The 17,481-nt window shown below is 43.9% G+C and overlaps 1 protein-coding gene across 2 annotated transcripts in view; it reads left to right on the top strand.

The window, feature by feature from the left end:
- Window positions 1-17,481, top strand: part of LOC118310747 — a 34,864-nt gene that overhangs the window by 5,110 nt on the left and 12,273 nt on the right. For both annotated transcript variants that reach the window (XM_047332004.1, XM_035633999.2), the window contains exons 15-54: window positions 95-213; window positions 311-499; window positions 1,277-1,435; window positions 1,548-1,732; window positions 1,812-1,994; window positions 2,103-2,194; window positions 2,662-2,831; window positions 2,942-3,095; window positions 3,179-3,255; window positions 3,373-3,553; window positions 3,717-3,872; window positions 4,304-4,437; window positions 4,626-4,784; window positions 5,000-5,183; window positions 5,283-5,494; window positions 5,809-5,997; window positions 6,093-6,235; window positions 6,370-6,529; window positions 6,650-6,733; window positions 7,296-7,433; window positions 7,630-7,746; window positions 7,842-7,934; window positions 8,062-8,282; window positions 8,394-8,587; window positions 9,042-9,296; window positions 9,380-9,609; window positions 9,744-9,908; window positions 10,660-10,737; window positions 12,307-12,681; window positions 13,068-13,421; window positions 14,237-14,572; window positions 14,682-14,813; window positions 14,908-15,060; window positions 15,297-15,413; window positions 15,527-15,700; window positions 15,885-16,089; window positions 16,503-16,657; window positions 16,752-16,864; window positions 16,971-17,052; window positions 17,315-17,452. In XM_047332004.1, coding sequence (XP_047187960.1) covers window positions 95-213; window positions 311-499; window positions 1,277-1,435; window positions 1,548-1,732; window positions 1,812-1,994; window positions 2,103-2,194; window positions 2,662-2,831; window positions 2,942-3,095; window positions 3,179-3,255; window positions 3,373-3,553; window positions 3,717-3,872; window positions 4,304-4,437; window positions 4,626-4,784; window positions 5,000-5,183; window positions 5,283-5,494; window positions 5,809-5,997; window positions 6,093-6,235; window positions 6,370-6,529; window positions 6,650-6,733; window positions 7,296-7,433; window positions 7,630-7,746; window positions 7,842-7,934; window positions 8,062-8,282; window positions 8,394-8,587; window positions 9,042-9,296; window positions 9,380-9,609; window positions 9,744-9,908; window positions 10,660-10,737; window positions 12,307-12,681; window positions 13,068-13,421; window positions 14,237-14,572; window positions 14,682-14,813; window positions 14,908-15,060; window positions 15,297-15,413; window positions 15,527-15,700; window positions 15,885-16,089; window positions 16,503-16,657; window positions 16,752-16,864; window positions 16,971-17,052; window positions 17,315-17,452 — 6,755 coding nt within the window. The remainder of the gene's footprint in view (window positions 1-94; window positions 214-310; window positions 500-1,276; window positions 1,436-1,547; window positions 1,733-1,811; window positions 1,995-2,102; window positions 2,195-2,661; window positions 2,832-2,941; window positions 3,096-3,178; window positions 3,256-3,372; window positions 3,554-3,716; window positions 3,873-4,303; window positions 4,438-4,625; window positions 4,785-4,999; window positions 5,184-5,282; window positions 5,495-5,808; window positions 5,998-6,092; window positions 6,236-6,369; window positions 6,530-6,649; window positions 6,734-7,295; window positions 7,434-7,629; window positions 7,747-7,841; window positions 7,935-8,061; window positions 8,283-8,393; window positions 8,588-9,041; window positions 9,297-9,379; window positions 9,610-9,743; window positions 9,909-10,659; window positions 10,738-12,306; window positions 12,682-13,067; window positions 13,422-14,236; window positions 14,573-14,681; window positions 14,814-14,907; window positions 15,061-15,296; window positions 15,414-15,526; window positions 15,701-15,884; window positions 16,090-16,502; window positions 16,658-16,751; window positions 16,865-16,970; window positions 17,053-17,314; window positions 17,453-17,481) is intronic.

Below are 17,481 nucleotides of genomic sequence, written 5' to 3'. Positions count from 1 at the left end.
AGCGATTAGGATTATTATGTTAACATTTATATACACACCAATTAAACAAAGAGAAGGTATCATTTGCAATACTACTATTTTTTGTGTGTTTCAGGCATGGGAATCACAAATTTGGAAAAATCGTTGATTTTCTCTCCCAAATCGTTTCTCCCGAGATCTGCCACCACCAACCTCACAGTGTATTTTCACGGTCGAGCCCACAACCTTATGGAAGTGAGTTTTCTTTCAGTTTTCATTAATCAAGGCAGGGGCCCTTCTGAAAATATGAAAAAAATGATGTTGAACGCATGCATTGTGTCTCCCCCCTCAGGTGGACCTTCACGTTGAAAACTTCGAGCCACTTTTGAAGAACATTTTCGGTCACCAGACAGACAATGCAGATGGAGAGTCGACAGCTGGGACACGGAGGACGAGAAGAAAAACAGATGACAGCCATAGAGAAGGAAAAGAAAAGTGTTTATCCAGCACCAACAGTTATCTGAACCAGGCCAGGGCCATGGTGAGGTCACTGCGATAGTCGTAACACAGTCATCTCGTCTGGCCTGTTATCTTAGGGCCGTAGTTTGGGCAGCAGGTTTTTAACTCGTAATCTTGGTCGTGTGGGATAAGAGCAGACAAATTGCGGTACTGTTGTATGGTATGTGGGGAGGCAACTGTAACCGTTTACATTTACAGTTTAGAGTTTTGACTGTTGGTCATTACTGACATCTTGACTAACTGTCAGTGCATATGTAAAATGCTAATAAACTGAAGGTATAATGCCTAGATTAGGGCAGCAACTAATGATTAGGATTTTTTAAATTGACCAATGAAAATCTAATAAAATGATATATGATAATAGAAAAATAAACAATATGTTTTTGTTTTTGTAAATCTGACTTAACAAATTCTCACATTCAAAAAGCTGTAACAGTTACATGTTTAACCATTTCATGTTGAAAAATATCTTAAATGTAGTTTTCAGTCAGGAAAGTAGCTGCAGATTAATTTTCTGTTTATTTACAAATTGATTAATTGTTCCAACTCTATCTTAGATAACCAGGATTGTAATCAACAATAGCAAGTATAACCAGTTAAGGAGCAGACTACTGAAATGCTCATATATTGTACATAAGTCATATTCCACCAATTACTCATAAACATGCAATATCAAGCAAAAAAGGTTTACTTTCCTGCGAAAAGTTTTATCAAGACCAAGTTTTATAGATATGTATTTTTTTTGCATTGAGAGAAGGTCATTTTGTAATATTCAGTCTGACCCACTTGTCTGTTCCAGTTGTTCGGGAGAGGGAAAACTGAAGAGAACAGGCCCAAGTGTTGGGTCGGTGTGAAAGTGTTTGGGAATGAGCTCAGTGTGTTCACGTGTGACGATCTCTACGATCGAATCAACCTGCTGTCACTGAGCGTGGCCGGGCTGGCTGTCAAACTGCTTAAGGTACGATGGCGTTTGTTGTCACTGTCTCTAAACTGTCTGTTTACTCAGTCTCATTTTTGTATTCAAACTCTAATTTTTTCTCATTCACCCTCCCGACCTCTTCGTCATCCAGGGTCATGAGGTCCAGTTGAACCACAGGGCGGTGCTGATGACGGAGGAGCTGCTCTTACCCTCACTTTCCGGTTTGCCTGTCAAACTGGGCATCAACATGACCTCCCTCCTTTCTCTGCGTCTGAAGGGCAACGTCAACTACAGGGATACGTCTCACTTCTCCCTGACTGGATACATCAAACCCAAGTATTTCCATATCACCACGTGTAACAGGGGCTACAACTTTTGGTCACAGACTGTGTGTAATTGGTCTTTGTGTTCTCAGCGCCTACGTGGCACTGTCAGCTAGGATGGGTGTTGACGGTGCCCTGGGTCAGGCTGCAGTGGACTGGGTCTTTGAGCTGAGGAGCTCCACCAGTCTGGACGGCAGTGTTCAGCTGCAGGAGGGGAGGGACGTCAGAGTCACACTCAACACACCTGAGGACGTCATGGACATCATCTCCCTTAGGTGAGTGTGGGCGTTTAAATCAACGAAATCCTCTGTAGTAGTGAACGTGTACATGTATAATATGAGGGATCATTAAGGGGGTGCATGTGTAACGTTTGTGCTCACCAGCTCCAGAGTGTTTCAGCTCAGTGGAGACCACAGAGAGGAGTTGAAGGGACCAAAGAGTCGAATCCAGAAGACCACCTGCACGCCAAAGACTTGTGAGTCTGTTTCTGACATATGTATGCTAAAGAGAAATGTTTAGTAAAGTTCCCTTTGCACATTTGACTTAATATTTTACAGAATTCTGATTAACATACCCTAATTAATAACAATACATTTGTCAGACCAGTAGCTGGTCTTTTAAAACCACAGTATATCTGAGTCTTTTGTATGTGATAGTTAAAGCAGAAATAGACAACTTGTTGGCTTCAACTTAAAACTGATTGTGATGTGAGTGAACTGTGAGTGATGACGATAGAAAAACCGCGTCCTCCCGGTATCTATCCCCAGTGATTGAAGTGGCAGATGTCAAAACGGTAGAATTGACACAAACAACAACCGAAGTGAAACTTGGACGGGCATTCACTCCAAGAAGAGAGCTCCGGGACTTGAGAGGCTCCAAAAACAACATGCAGTTTGCCTTTTTAAAAATCTTTATCCAACGCTGATATCTGCTTCTTTGCAGGGTCCAAGATGGTCGGCTGGCAGCTGTGCTCCAATGCATCTTATCCACTAACTCCCGCAGGGATTTCATTACCTGCTGCCGGACCCATCCACTTTTCCCTCAGGCTGCTGAAGCTGGACAGAGGACTCCATTACTACCTTCTGGAGGCTGCCTATTCACTGCTCCCTCAGGTACAAAGGAAGTAGAAGTTATTCCAGTGAATTTACTAAGAGTTTTCAAAGAGATGATTCTCTTCGAAGAGGCATCTGTGTACCCAAACCTGTCACACCTTGTGTTGTAGAGAGGCACCTGGTTTCCCGGAGAGGCCTCCATCCACCTCCTCCTGGCCACTCCTCAGTCCTCCATACCCAGAGACATGTCTCTGGACTTGGCCTTCAACCCTCACAGACTGCTGCTGAGGATCACCCATCCTCTGAAAACCATCCACGTACAAGGTTTTTCCCACAGAAACCAATTGACAATAAAAATACCAACTTCTGTCAGCGTTTAATGGTCAACATGTGTTTTTTTTTCTCAGGACATCTTGAACAAGAGAGGAGTGTGACGTCGGGAAAGCTGGAGCTGATGATTGATGGTGTCCATTATTATATAATGGTAAGTACGTTTTCTGTTAAGATGTAACTATATATCGTCCATCATTGGCAGCCCTAATAATAGTTTAGCGGATGCTAAACTTATATGAATTATGTGGCGAATTGTTGTCCACGACAGGGTTTGGTCGACACTCAGACCCTCCTGTCAGAGCAGAGGACACGCTACCACCTCGAGGCCAAGATGGCTGCTGAAGGACATCCCATGATCCTCTCTGCTAATATAACTCGTGGACTGGGTAGGAAGAGCAGCCTCTCTGCTACCTTGAAGAATGTGTTCCGAGAAACTGCATCACTATCGGGTATGTAATTATTCATTTTTAAAATATCTCTAAAACCATTAGATTATACATTTAGATATTACTTTTCTTTTTGCCATAGTCATTACACCCACATTTATTCTGTAGCATGACTGTTGCTGACAGTGTGTGTGGCAGTGGACATTAAAGCGATGCCTGTCTTCAGTGGCCCTGGAGCGCCGGCGTGACAGCAGCAGCAGGCAGCACTCTGTGGAGGCGGAGCTCCTGTTACCTGGCGTGGTCGGCAGCAGGATGCTGGGGCTGCTGGAGCAGAAGGGCTCACTGTGGAGCTCCGCGCTCAGGCTCAAGTATGGTTTGGGAGGTGAGTGACTGAAAAAGCACAGAGTTTAAAGTTCTGAAGACACACTGCCGTTCAAGTCCCCAACGCTGGGAGGAAAGGAGCAGTCCTCCCAAAAACACAAACAAAGGGACTTATTACCTCTTATATATAGTGCTACTCACCTCATCCCAATTTTTTCAGGGTCATTTGTCAAGGGTAAGACTCGTCGGTGGCTCACTCTGGTACAGTGATGCATTTGTAAATGCTCATCAGCAACATGTGCACTTTCTACCAAGGTATTCCCAACAGCTGTCTTGCTCAGAGACTGTTGAAAACATTGACTGTGCCATTCCTTCTATAGACCCTTCCTCCTATTTGGGGAGAGATATTGCTTTTCGACCAACGACTGCTGCTGGAGGACTCGAACCTCGGTACATGGGAGGCCTCATCAGATTGTCTTCACCCTCCCACAGGTGATGCCCGGCACCTGCGTCAGGAGTGCTACACATCTCAGAGACTGAGGAGGGAGAGGGACTCAAACTTCACCTACATCGTGAGGGCAGATCACGAATTCTACTGCTCCAACACTGCTCCCATCAACCACAAAGTAACCACACACATGGGAACTCAGTATGACACAGAACTTACTCATTAGATTCATTTATTTGCTTCTGTCATTCATGCATGCTTATCCTGCTGATTCCCAGACGGTGAAAACTGCTAACTGAGCTGTAACAGAGGGTTTTACTATGACTGTAAGCTTTGTGTTTCGTCTGCACTGTATGTCCTCCTCAGATTCACATCAGGCATGAGGAGAGCCCCAGCCACATTAATTCGGCCCTGCACATGAGCTACGGCAAACACTGGGATGAGATTAACAACAAACGCACAGTCCTCCTGAGCCAGTCCTTCAAAAACCAGTCCACACAAAATCACACCAGCTACACTCTGGAGGTAAAAAAAAAACCACACTTCGATTCTCTCTTGTCTCAGGCTAAAATGATTACTGTTACTCTCCCGGATTCAAGTTTTTGATTCGAAACCAACATACTCACACAGACCCTGATAAATGAATTGCTCATTGTGATATAATCTTTGTATTTTAAGTATAAAATACATATTTTTTCTGTCCAAAATCAAATGAAATATCTCCTCTCACATTATTCCAGTTCAGTCTCAAGGTGCCGGAGAAAAATTTAAACTACAAGACGCAGCTTCTGCACACTCACCTGAGACATGTTGGGTCTGAGAGCAGCACTCACCTAAAAATCCACTACAACAACCTGATGCCACTGGTGGCTAGATTGCACTGGAAAAGCCCTCCCAAAGATAGTCTGCAAAGGAAATGGGAAGGTAAAAATACTTTTTATTATTATTCTCGACTCAAGTTTGAATCATCATATAATATTTGTGTTTTTAATAGATTTGGTTTACATGAATCACATCATTCAGGCACGTTTAACATGGACACACCGTGGCTGTACATCTACACTGCCCACAAGCTGAGCAGCCTCCAGCGACACACACTCCAGCTCACATCGGAGCTGACCGCCAGCAAGTGGCTGACGATCCCTAACCTCATCCTGGAGGGTCTGTACCGGGACAGGGGCAGAGAGAGGGAGGCCCGTCTGGAGTTCTACACGCCAGCGGTCACCTACCTTCAAGTGAGTTGAGATGAGGCTGCTTCCTCTAAACATTCAAAGTATCAGTTTTAAGTATTAAACTCAGGGGCAATGGGGTTTTTATTTGTTGCTACTGCTCGGCAAAATCATTAAAATGCAACCAGACAAGATTTCGAGGAAGAAAAGTTTGTACTTAAAAACATACTGCTGCTCACTGAAGTGCAAGATGCTTCAATTCCATTAGGTTAAACTATATGAAGAGGGATGTCATGGTTTTAACCAAGATAATTGCACTACTAAGCTTTTATGAGGACATGCCTATTATCAGACCAAGCTCTCCCTCCGCCCCTCCCCAGGCAGAAGGATGGGGTGTGGTGGGTAAGCGAAGTGTGAAGGCCTCCTGCTCATTGAGCTCATTGTGGACTCCTCCCCTGAGAGGAGAGGTCTCTCTGGAGGCCTCTAAACTCAGCCATAGCCTGCAGATGGCCTCCACCTATGCCAAACACAACATCAGCCTCTCTGCCGTGCTCAACACCATAGACAAGGTGGGTGGAGACACAGACGGTTGTTAAGCTAAGATAAGCTTAATGTTGTTGTTATTTATTCAATTTCTGATGTATTTTTTACTGACTTGTTTAAGAATTTGAAAAAGCGGCAAGCAAAACTGAAGATGACCGTGTCAAGGCCCAAGGGTCCGTCCACAGAGCTGGAGTTTGAGGGAGTCTTGGAGGAGCTGAGGAAGGACAAGAGGATGTATCAGAAAACAGCAGTCCTCCAGCTCAGGTCTGTGCCTCGATCTGATTTACCAATAAATAATCTCTTGATGTGTTTTGGGATGGTGATGACTTCATGTCAAAAAAAAAAAAAAATTGTCAGTGAGAATATTGCTGACTTTTAAAATAAGCCGTCTGTCACAGGCAGCCCTTCCAGACATTTCCTCAGACTCTCCTCCTCAGAGAGACTTTCACTGTTGACCTCCTCAAAGGCCTTTACATCCTGGAATCTAAGGCCAGTTTCCATGACGACAGAGAGGTCATCCACACCCTTACTATTGGCTACCAACCACCAAGCCCTTTCGTAAGTTGAACACAGGTTGATTTACTGACTCAACAATTAATGCTAAAGAGAAACTCTGGGGAAGTGATTTATTACTGTATTATGGGATTTATTTTAATGTGTCTCTTTCTTTATATTCAGGTTTGTTCTGCACTGGTCCATCCTTTCAGTTATGACACTATTCCATCCAACTCAGAATTCTGTGTGACCGTAACCAGCAACCAGGTAAACTGCTCGCCTTCATAACGCACAACACTGACCCAAAAGAGACGAGGATTCGACGTGACAGCAACAGCAACATCATTTCTTATTTTAAGATAAAGTGTGGTACTTTTACGTTTCAATTAAATGTCTGATGCATTAAAACCAATGCCAAAAAGCCTATCAGTGGCAGGTTAATCTCTCTCTTTATAAGTCTTATAAGTATAACAAACCTGGTGTCGGTGGTGACAGTCCCACACTGGCGCCCCAGAAGCACTGCATTTTATGTCGGACAGCAATATTTGGTTTGACAGAGCTAAAGAGAAAATATGGCAGATTCTCTGGCAGAAAAAGCTAGGAATCGTGAAGGAAAGGTTTCTGATTAGCTGATTTGCTCAAAGGAAGGATTAGTCCGAAATGGAAAGCAATCGAGGACAAACCTGGAGTAGTTACTCTCACTGCCAGTAGAAAGAGACAAAACATATCACGAACACACTAAATTGTCTGTAACTGCATAAGTAAATATAGGAGAAATATAGGAAATGTTCATGTATTAAATGCAGCTATGTGGTCCATTCTTTTTCAGACCCGGAAGAACGTACAGGGGAAGTTGCGGGTCGGCAGCAAGGAGAGACTGACTTTCTTTGGACAAGTTCAGTTGAGTCCTTCGCATTCAAGCCATCAAGTTGTAAAAATCAGAGCCAACTTTACGCATCAGCTCCAGGTAAACCAGCCTCTCTACTTATTTGTTACACAGGTATTCAACATCTTCATTGCACAAAGGGCCCATTTGTATGATGTTTGCTGAAGTCAGCAGTGTTTTGAGTGGTATAGGTTCACCTCCAACTGTGTACAGTATAGTTTACAGTATACGGGGGGGGCCACATTTATGACCGTTATAACTGCTATTGCTGTCACAGCTGCAGCTCCCTTCCTCTGCTCTAATGGAGGGAGATGTGTGTTGGAACCCCAAGAACAACACTGACTTTGATTATGAGGCCAGAGGGAAACTGAGAGTAGAGCGGCAGGAGTGCAAAGTGAGTGAAGCTAAATCTGCGTTTTTAATTACTGCATGTTTGATCAGCAGTGTCTCTGATGAATTTGTGGTATCAAGGATTTTTTTTCTTTTCAGCTTTCTGTACAGCTCAATAGAACATCAGACAGAGTCCGACTGCATTCGTTTCTCAGTCATCCCTTCAAATCAAAGATCCCCAAAACCCTCGAGGTAGGCTGCTACTGTGTTTCTTCAAGTTATTTTATTCAACTTTCCGAAGAACAAGTGTTGTGCCGGGATCTGTTTTTAGGTTTTGAGGTGTCTTATTATTTTATTTTTTTCATTTTTCCATGTTAAGGTGAAGGCCAGTGTAGATATATCGAGAGTGGCAGGTAAAGGTAGTAGCTCGGTACACGTGAGGGCTGATGGGAAGGACAGGGTGAGGCTGGAGGCCCAGATGGCCCACTCCCTCCAAAGGGAACTCAGAGCTGTTGGACTAAGGATGAACTTATCGCAAAGTTTGCTGCCTACGGCCACTGACCTGCACGTAAACATGGCTGCCAACATGTCCTCAGACAGGTCTGTGTCTCCGCCTGTATCTTACATGTAACACATGGCAAAGCAGCAAGGTCTGATTTATGGACTCGTGGTCTCATTTGTGTGTTTTCTGCTTGTCTCTTGCTCTGCCAGTGTGTCTTTACATGGCTCTTACACGCAGGGGAATGAGCTCCTGCTCGTCCAGGTTAAAGGATCTGTAGGAAACACCCAGGGTCGACAGCTGGCTGTGTCAGGGGACCTGAGGCACTCCATGGCCAACCTTGTTATTCTACCTACTGCCCTGGGGTTGGATGGGGCACTGGGACAGTCTGACTCCCTCATCGAAGGTAGAAATTCTTGTGAAAGTGCTAATAGTAATAGAAATAGTCATTCATATTAGCAGTTCCACATTGGGGCAGTGGGGGGGAATTGCAGCGAGTTAGATGAGAAATTTGATACCATCGTCATATCTGTCTGTGAAATGTGAAGCTACAGACAGCAGATGGTTAGAATTGCAGAGCATAGCTTAGCATACACACTGGAAAAAAGGGGAAACAGCTATCTGGCTCTGTGCAAAGGTAAATAGAATCCCCAACCACTTCAACAGTTCAATTATTAACATTTTATATATAACTAAATTCAACTATAGCCTGACAATGTTAATGTGCTGAACTATTTATGGATTGCAATTACTCTCCCATAACTTAACATTTGTATTTAATTTTTGTTACAGTTTAAGCAAATGAGATGTAACATGTTCATTTGTGAACTTGTGTGTGTGTGTATGTGTGTGTTTTGCAGGACAGCTAAGAGTTAGAGTAATGGAGAATTTGTACAGTGTAGAGCTGAGGCATCAGCAGGACCCCGGGGAACCTTTGGACAGTGAAGATGAAGAAGGCATGATGGGAAAAAAGTCCAGCAGGGCCCACGATTGGCTGACTGTTCAGGCAGGGGAGGAGAACCTGTTTGTGAACGTGCGCCGCCAGCTGGGGAATCGAGGAAGGGGTGAGGTCTACGCCCAGCTCTCTCACTCTTTCCACCTACTCAAGCTCACAGGTAACCATTGTGTTAACATCACTTTATATTTTATTCATTTTTATTCCTCCCTGTCTCTCAGTCTCTTTGTCTTCTGGATACAGGTGTACCTGCCAACATCAGTGCCCAGGTGAAGTGGGCCCAGGGTAGCGGTCAGCTGTCACTACTGGCAGAGCTGCAGACTGGTCCTGAATATCTGAAGGCCGAATTTAATGGTGGCAAAACAGACCATCTTATCCCCCGATGGGAATTCTTCTCTGGGCTGCAGCATCAAGTCAAAGCTTTGCTGAAAAGTGGCTTGTCAAGCTCCATACATGCCAAAGCGTTTTACCAGGTAAAGTACTTTCATGACAACATACTTTTCTGTCCCTGGCAACTTCCTATTTTTTTGTGTAGGATTCTCATTTTCTTTTATTGAGTCTAATGTTTATTTCACTTTCTATTGTTTAATGATTTCCCCCCTGTTAGGTCGAAGCAGAAGGGTTAGATACAGGTTTGATCTTCTACATGGAAGATCAGAAAATGGCTGACATCGCTTTCAATGTGGGATCAAAAAACAGCACAGCTGTATTGTTAGTGTCTCTATGGCAACAGATGAGACTTCTCCAGGGACTCATACCCACCTCTTTACAGGTACATTTGACATCATTTACTCATGTTCATCTGCAGATTTCTGTCTGTGACTAAAAATATAAAGCGTGACTGTGCGTTTATTAATATTACTTTTCTTACATGGTTGCGGCACGTCCACATGTTTAAGTCCATATGTTTAAGCAAATCCAAAGGGAACTACACCACTGCTGGGAAGAACTGTAAATATCTGACAGCAGTCACCAGTATGAATGACAGCAAAAATATAAAGTGCAAGGAAATGAATATGCTTATTCAGTTACTTGCACATGACATCTTGTTTATTTAACCTATAGAAATAAGCTTTATAGATGCTGGTAGGTGATATTTTTAACATTGTTAAAAGCCATGCTAGCTGTTTACCCCTTTTTCAAGTCTTTATGCTAAGTGAAGCTATAGATTCAGACATGAGAGTGTTAGAAATCTTCTAACTGTAACTCATCTAATTCTCACCAACAAAGGGAATTAATGTATCCCAAGATGACAAAATATAAATTTAAACCACTTCTCCACTATGTCAAACACCACACTATGATCAGTAGTATAAAATGAAGCACTAAGTATAAAACTGAAATTCAGTTTCAACTCAACTTGTTATGTTTTATAATAAGGGCTCAGATTGTCATGTTGGTGTGCCACAGTATTCTATGTGGCTGGTTTTAAGTTCAGTAATTCCTCGGAATTCCTTCCATCTCTTCCCCCAGTTTCCCCTTTGAAAAACAAACTTTGTCAACGGGGGGTTCTGTTTTCACAGATGAACTGCTCAGGGGACGCCACCGCAGACCGAATCTCCGCCCAGTGCTATGGAAATGTGGAAGGTCGCCCTGTGGAGGTACAAGCCTTTCGCTCCTATAGACCACACAACAGGCTCTGTTATGGCCTGTTGCTTTCTCATTTCAGCCTCAGTGCTCAAGCTAAAGGCTGTTCCAGTTCCAATGGTCAGACGGAGCTCAGAGCTAACCTCACTCAGTCTTCTGTGCTACTGCTGACATATTTGGGCATACCTACCAAATCTGGACTGCGGCTCCTGCTCCGGCCGGGGCCCCAGAGGTGGGCCTTGGGCATCGGGTTACTGGTTGGCACTTGGAGAACAGACCTGACGGTTGGACTGAGGTTGGAGAGGCCTGGACTGTATGGCTGTCACGGGCTGCTGGAGTATGGGACCCGCAGTGTTACACACAAAGCTGAGGTGACAGGCCGGATGAGGTTGGAAAGCTGGTGTCACATCTGGGCCGATGCCACTGTTGCATGGGACTCAGTCAGCTCCAGTCTGTTGGTGTCTGTCAGGTGTAAAGGGGTGGCGAGGCTGGTGTGGGTGCAGGTAAGGAACATTGAGGGGTGTGCACCACATAGATCCTCTTTAACCATACATGGACAAGCAGAGAAAGATGGATTCAAAGGATCTCTGGGTTTAGAAAACCAACAGGACTCCCTCCAGTGCCTCTTGTCTGTACTGGTGAAGGACCAAGATGCTGAGGTCAGCTGGACCCTCCAGCACCATTGGACCTCTCTTCCCTCCATCTTCCCAAAAAGAGTGGAGCTCCAGGGCTCAGGTCAGCTCCAAGATACCTCCTTCTCTGGAAGTGCTCGACTGTCTTTCAACGCCCACTCTTATCAGATAGACATGGCCGCTGCCTGGCAGCCCTCCGCGTCTTTCAGGGTCATACTTAAGCAAAACGTGGCCTCTGCTGGTTTACCAAGGTTGCTCACTGTTGCCATGTCAACCACGACTCGTCAAGTCCAGTTTGATGTGGAAAGTGATGTGTGCTCACTGCTCCTTCTGGCAAATCAACACAGGAGCGGAGAGCACAGGAGGACCAGCTGGAGTGTTTTTGTCCAGCAGCGATGTGGCTTACTGAAGGTTAGAAAGGAAACAAGACAACATGTCAGGAAACTTGTTTCCCAACAGAAGGAAAGAAAAAGAGACATCTTCACCATTGGAGATGACTCTTATCTTTCCAGTATAGTCAAAATTTGACTCTCAGTGTTGATGGATTGCCATGAAATGTTATGCAGCCGTTCATGGTCTCCACAGGAAAGAAATGTTATAACTTTGGTGATCCCGTATCATTTCTTCTAGAATTCCATAAAACAAACTTCTTCTTAATCCTACATATCCAAACCAATCTCCACAGTATCACAAGGAAAAAGGTTTACAGTATCAACCCCTTTGGTACATTAGTAAATGGATTTACTTCATGTCCTTGAACTTCTGTATATTCTTGTTTAATTTACACTAGACCTACTGAGGAGAAAAAATCTTCTACATGTGGCAATGTACAGGTGTCGGCTTTCATTTTTATGAAAATGACATAATTTTTTACAATATAGAGAATTTTTTTGAAGATCTGAAAAATAGTCCCAGTTCTAATCTTTATTTTGGAAATGTCTTCCCTCACAGACTCTCCTGTCCCCGCAGACCTCAGTCAACATTTCCATCACCCGTTCTGGCTGCTCAACAAATCTAAGTACCGTCCTCCACGTTCTCCGGGGTGAGGACGAACAGAAAGGAAGTCTTACTTTGTACCTAACTTGTCTCCCTGGTCTTAGTCTAAAGGCATCTGTCCAGCACTCTATAAAGGCAGTACAGACACTGGGATTTCCCTCCCTCGGGACACTAATTCTGAATGTCTCAACTGCCCATTTGCCTGGCGTGGAGGTTGGCCTGGAGCTGGGACGCTGTTATTTCAGGGGGGAATTGGGGAAGACCAAAGAAACAGAAGGGGATGAGTCTACTTACGCTGTCAATGTCACAAACTATTGTCCTGCACTACAGGTAAGAAAACCACTAGGTTTTGTAAAATACAGCTTATGGAAACCTGAATGAACTAATATGTTTAAGGTGTAAATATTGCTGTTACTTCTAACCGTGATTCACCCTTGTCCATGTTAACAAAACCTCCTTTGAAATACAGTTTTCAGCCTGTTCAAAGGTCATGCTGCAGCCCATTAATCACCAGCAGCAGGACAAAACAATACCATGGACGATAAACATCACATTAACCAGCATTAATATTACTGAGGACATTTGTGGTACTGATAGAGGTACCCATATACGAAGTGTAAAGTGTACATGACAGCTCAAACAGCATATCAAGAAATGCTGCATAGGTTGGTGATTGGTTATTACAAGGAGGTAGTAGTTAAAATTTTCTCTCATAGGGAACGGTCCTCCCAGTGTCCCTGGCTCTTCATGGGCTCCTGTCAGTCTCCCCCTGCCAGCTCAAGGTGACCTCCTCTCTGAGTGTAGACAACCAAGACCTTACCCTGGACCTGGCACAGTCCTGCAGACCCCAGCATCTCTCTGGGACCCTGGCTCACTCCTTCCGTGAGCTGAAGAGTCGAGGTCTGCCACAGACGATCTCCATAGAAGCTGCTGCCCCCGGGGGCCCCGGGCAGAGTGGGGCTCTGTTCATCAAAGCCGGGACATGTCACATTAGAGCCAGTAGGATCACAGAGGTCCAAGGAGAGGCACAGTGGCTCTTGGCTCTGGAGTCAAAGTGCCCAACATTAGAGGTAGGGCCACGCCGACAATTCCTGAAGCTTTGACATAGATGAAAGTTAAGTTGAAGAAAAATACAGTTACTCATCTCTCTCACTCAATCAGAACAGGTTTTTACTTGAACATTAATCCTGATTTGAACTTCACCAAGCCCATACTAAACTCTAAACACCTCTCACCTTACAGTTAGAAACATCATTTAACTCTGAAAGCCAAAAAGACAATTTTGATTATGCTATAAGACCATTACTTAGCATATAGCTGGTGCATGGGGTGTTAGCACTATAAGTATGTGTGCAATGTGCCTTTTTTTATCGATACACAAAAACATAAACATAAACAAGCAAGAGCTCATACCTCCGCCTTTATGCTGTTTACCCTTCAACAAAATTCCTGATGATCCAGACCTGGATCTGGATCCCTCACACAATTCAATCACCTGTTACTATGGCCGAGACTTATTTTGATTAAAATTTCCATGCAAACCATTTGAATAATCCTGCTAACAAACTGCCAAACAAACAAAGAAGCAAACAAAAGAACGGGTCACATAACAAACACATTCAAATATGCTAAACTCTCCCAAAACCTTACATGACACAAACTGGTGTACTTTATATGAACATATACATTTTTATATTTTACTTCAAACTTTATTCTGGCTTAGAGTATCTCACCAATCACTGGAATTATTATCTTATATCAATATCCCCTCCAAGAATCCCCTGAAATGTCAGAAAATATTGTAGGTGTCCAGTGTTTGTCGTAGAGTCTATCTGTGTGCTACCACCATCAGTCAAAATAACAACAGTCTTCTTACCCCCTCCAGGCCCATTTGAATGGGTCAGTTTGGCGAGACCCTGAAGGTGTCTGGACAGCCACGGTGGACACTGATCTGGAGGGCAAAAGGGGTTTCCTGAGGCTTAATGCAAGGCCATGGCCAGAGCTAAGTGTAGAGGGCGACCTCTGTCACAACCTTCCTGCCCTCGGGGGTTTGCCTGAACGCAGCAGACTGAGAGCAGCCTGCAGGGCTGCAGCTCAGCAATATGACGCGGAAGGCCTCATTCAGGTGGATGAGTGTGCTGTTGGTGCCAGTGGAGCTGTGATGTCACAGTCAGGCCTGCAGGGTTCAGTGGTGTATCACAACAACTGCACACTGATTCAGGTACCAGTACCACTGAGTGAATACTGTGTAATCATGCAACTAGCCTATCAAATGAATACGACTAGCCTATCAAGTAATTTCCTATATCATTGCCCGTTTCTGTTCCTAGGCATGGGGTAGTCCGGACAGGATGCAAGCTTCTGGGCTGCTGGTTGTCTCTCCAACTCTTGCTGAATCCCAGGTTTCCATGACGATAGATGATACAGGATTACAGGCTTTACTGTCACTTAGGAAAGTAAAGGTGGGGAATTTTACAAGAAACATAGCTCTAATATGTTGCCTTAATTTGTCACTTTTTTATCCTGTTGTTGCCTTCATGCTTATTGTTGTTGCAGGATAAGAACGAAGCATCACTTCATCTAAACCACACTGTACCCGTGTTGAAGAAGCTCGGTCTTCCTGCAAATGCCACAGTGTCAATGGATTCTGGGAGTCACAGAAATGGCTCATTCTTTTACTTTTTCAACAGCAGCGTAGAAACTCAAAAGGTAAAAGCAGTACCTTACCTATTAGCTATTAGCAAAGTGAAGCCGTTTTTCAAGGGGTGTTTGGTTAAAAAAAAAAAATGTTCTAACCACACTAGCCCAAAGTCTGGGACCAGCTAAAATTTCTTCTTGGCTCTCTAAAACAATCAGACAGAGGCACAAAAAAAAAAGAAGAAGAAATCTATTTCCATTTGTGATGTGATCTGAATTCAATATAATATAGTCTTAATCTCTCACAGCTGACTCAAGAGATGACAGTGTCAAAGATGCACAACACAGTAAGAGTAAAGAGTAATTTCAGACACACGGTGAACTATCTGAAGAAACTGGGAGTCCCTGGAAACAACAGCATTCGGGTAAGAAGCTTAAATAAACCCAACCAGTCCGATTTCAAGACCTGAGAGTTGGTATATGGACAGTGTACATACAGTCTTTTAGATGATCATTTTCACTATGACTGTGTGTGCAGGTTGAGCTCGGTTCCTCCGAGGGGAAGGCCTTAACCTTACAGTCCCAGTTTGGAGGCCAGCAGGCCGGACTGAGATTAAAGATGAAATGTTTCCCCACGACCAGCGAGATAAGTGGAAGCATGTGGCACAGCTGGTCATGGCTACAGGATAGAGGACTGCCACTGAATATAGAGGTAACTGAAGGATGTTAAAAATATGCTGTAAAATCATTTAATATTCATCATTTGTTATTTACATTGTTTATTTATGGAAATTGTGAGATCTTGTCTAAGGACTCTTCTTATTTTTTTTGTGCATACATTAAGTTGTGTTTATTTGGGTAAAACAAACACCTCTCCTTGTGATTTTTCCCCTAAGGGTCTGTGTTCCATCCAGGGAGTCGTTCCTCAGTTTCAGTCCAGGGCTCATCTCAATGTGGACGGATACAAACTGCTCGCCTCTGGCTTTAATGTCAGTGCGGACGATGGACGTCTGGCCCTGCAGCTCTCTTACTCTCCACTTGCCTCTAATCAAACAAGGCCACAATTCAGTCTGGGCACTTCACTGTCCGCTCAGGTCAAAGGTAAGATCGTATTAACACCCTGACTTCCTGAATGTTGCTTTTGACCCGTTTTTTATATATTGAAATATTTCGGCAGTAATTTCACAGTATCTTTTAAAAGTACAGAGGACAACTTCTTCATATGGAAGAAAATCAACATTCATATAACCAGCACTATCATGATTACTTTATTCCAGGTCTGTTTTTGTTTTTTCGTTCAAGCTGACAGACTTCACAAATATAGTATCAAAAAATGACCAGCAGATGTCACCATTTAGCTTCATAAACTACCAAAACACAACAACTTACCTAACAAAACACTTGCCTTAAATTGTTTTTAAAAATATTCTTTCCATATCACAAATCATTCTTATTCTCTTGCTGATGATGAGAGGCTTCAACGTGTAGTGACAGAGCTCTAATCCTCTGTGCAGGTCCTCTGCGCAGCGCCTCAGTAGATGTCCAGTGTCAAGACTGGAGGCTCCGGGTGATGGGGGACGTAGGAGCCTGGAGGACACATGGAGGCTCCAAGGAGGCCAGAGTTACACTCAGACATACTGTACAGGGGCAAAACAGTCCCGCTCTACAGGTGAGGATAGCGTGCACTTAACACTCCTACAACGTGTGTTCCTCTGTGCTGACCGTCTCATGTGTGAACTCATATCATGCGACTGGTGATGTAGCTTGAAGCCTGGGGAAGACTCACTGAGTCCCAGCTGAGATGCTCCATGGCCGTGAACCCTGAGCTCAGCTCGTCACTCGCACTCATCATCCAGGGACACCATCTGCCTCATAGGTACGCACAGACACACACAGACACAGACACACAAACACACACACACACACACACACACACACACACACACTCACACACTTCAAGTGATAGATGTTCTCTTGTCCAGCAAGGACCTGATGGTGAAGCTAGTCCAGAATATCCCCAAGATGTTGGTCTACCTGCCTTCTCAGCTCAACGTCCGCTCTCAGGTGGGTTTTAATTCTCAAGGGTATTAAATATGTTATTATGAAACAATATATTAATCATAAATAATAATAATTATACATTACACATTATTATTTAATACATATTTGAATGGTACCACATGCCATTTGGAGTCTGTTAACACTGTTCTGATGCCTTTCCTGGAATCACACTTGTAATGCTAATGTTGGGTATTTTTTTAAAAGTTTTCTTTGTAGGAGATTTGACACTACAACAAATATCACTATCTCTCTTCTCTGTCTCTAGCTAAACCAGTCTCACTCTAGTGTGTCGGGATTGTTGGAGGTGTTGTCGGGCAGGAGGAGGTTGTTGGCTCTGGGGGAACTGGCAGCGATCGAGAGCGGATACAGTCAGGCTCTGGAGCTCAAACACTCTTACCCACAGGTATTCTTTGGCAAAGATGAACAAAAACG

The sequence above is a fragment of the Scophthalmus maximus genome, chromosome 5 (genome assembly GCF_022379125.1).
Source record: "Scophthalmus maximus strain ysfricsl-2021 chromosome 5, ASM2237912v1, whole genome shotgun sequence".
NCBI classification, from domain to species: Eukaryota; Metazoa; Chordata; class Actinopteri; order Pleuronectiformes; family Scophthalmidae; genus Scophthalmus; species Scophthalmus maximus.
This window is presented reverse-complemented; position numbering and strand designations above follow the sequence as displayed.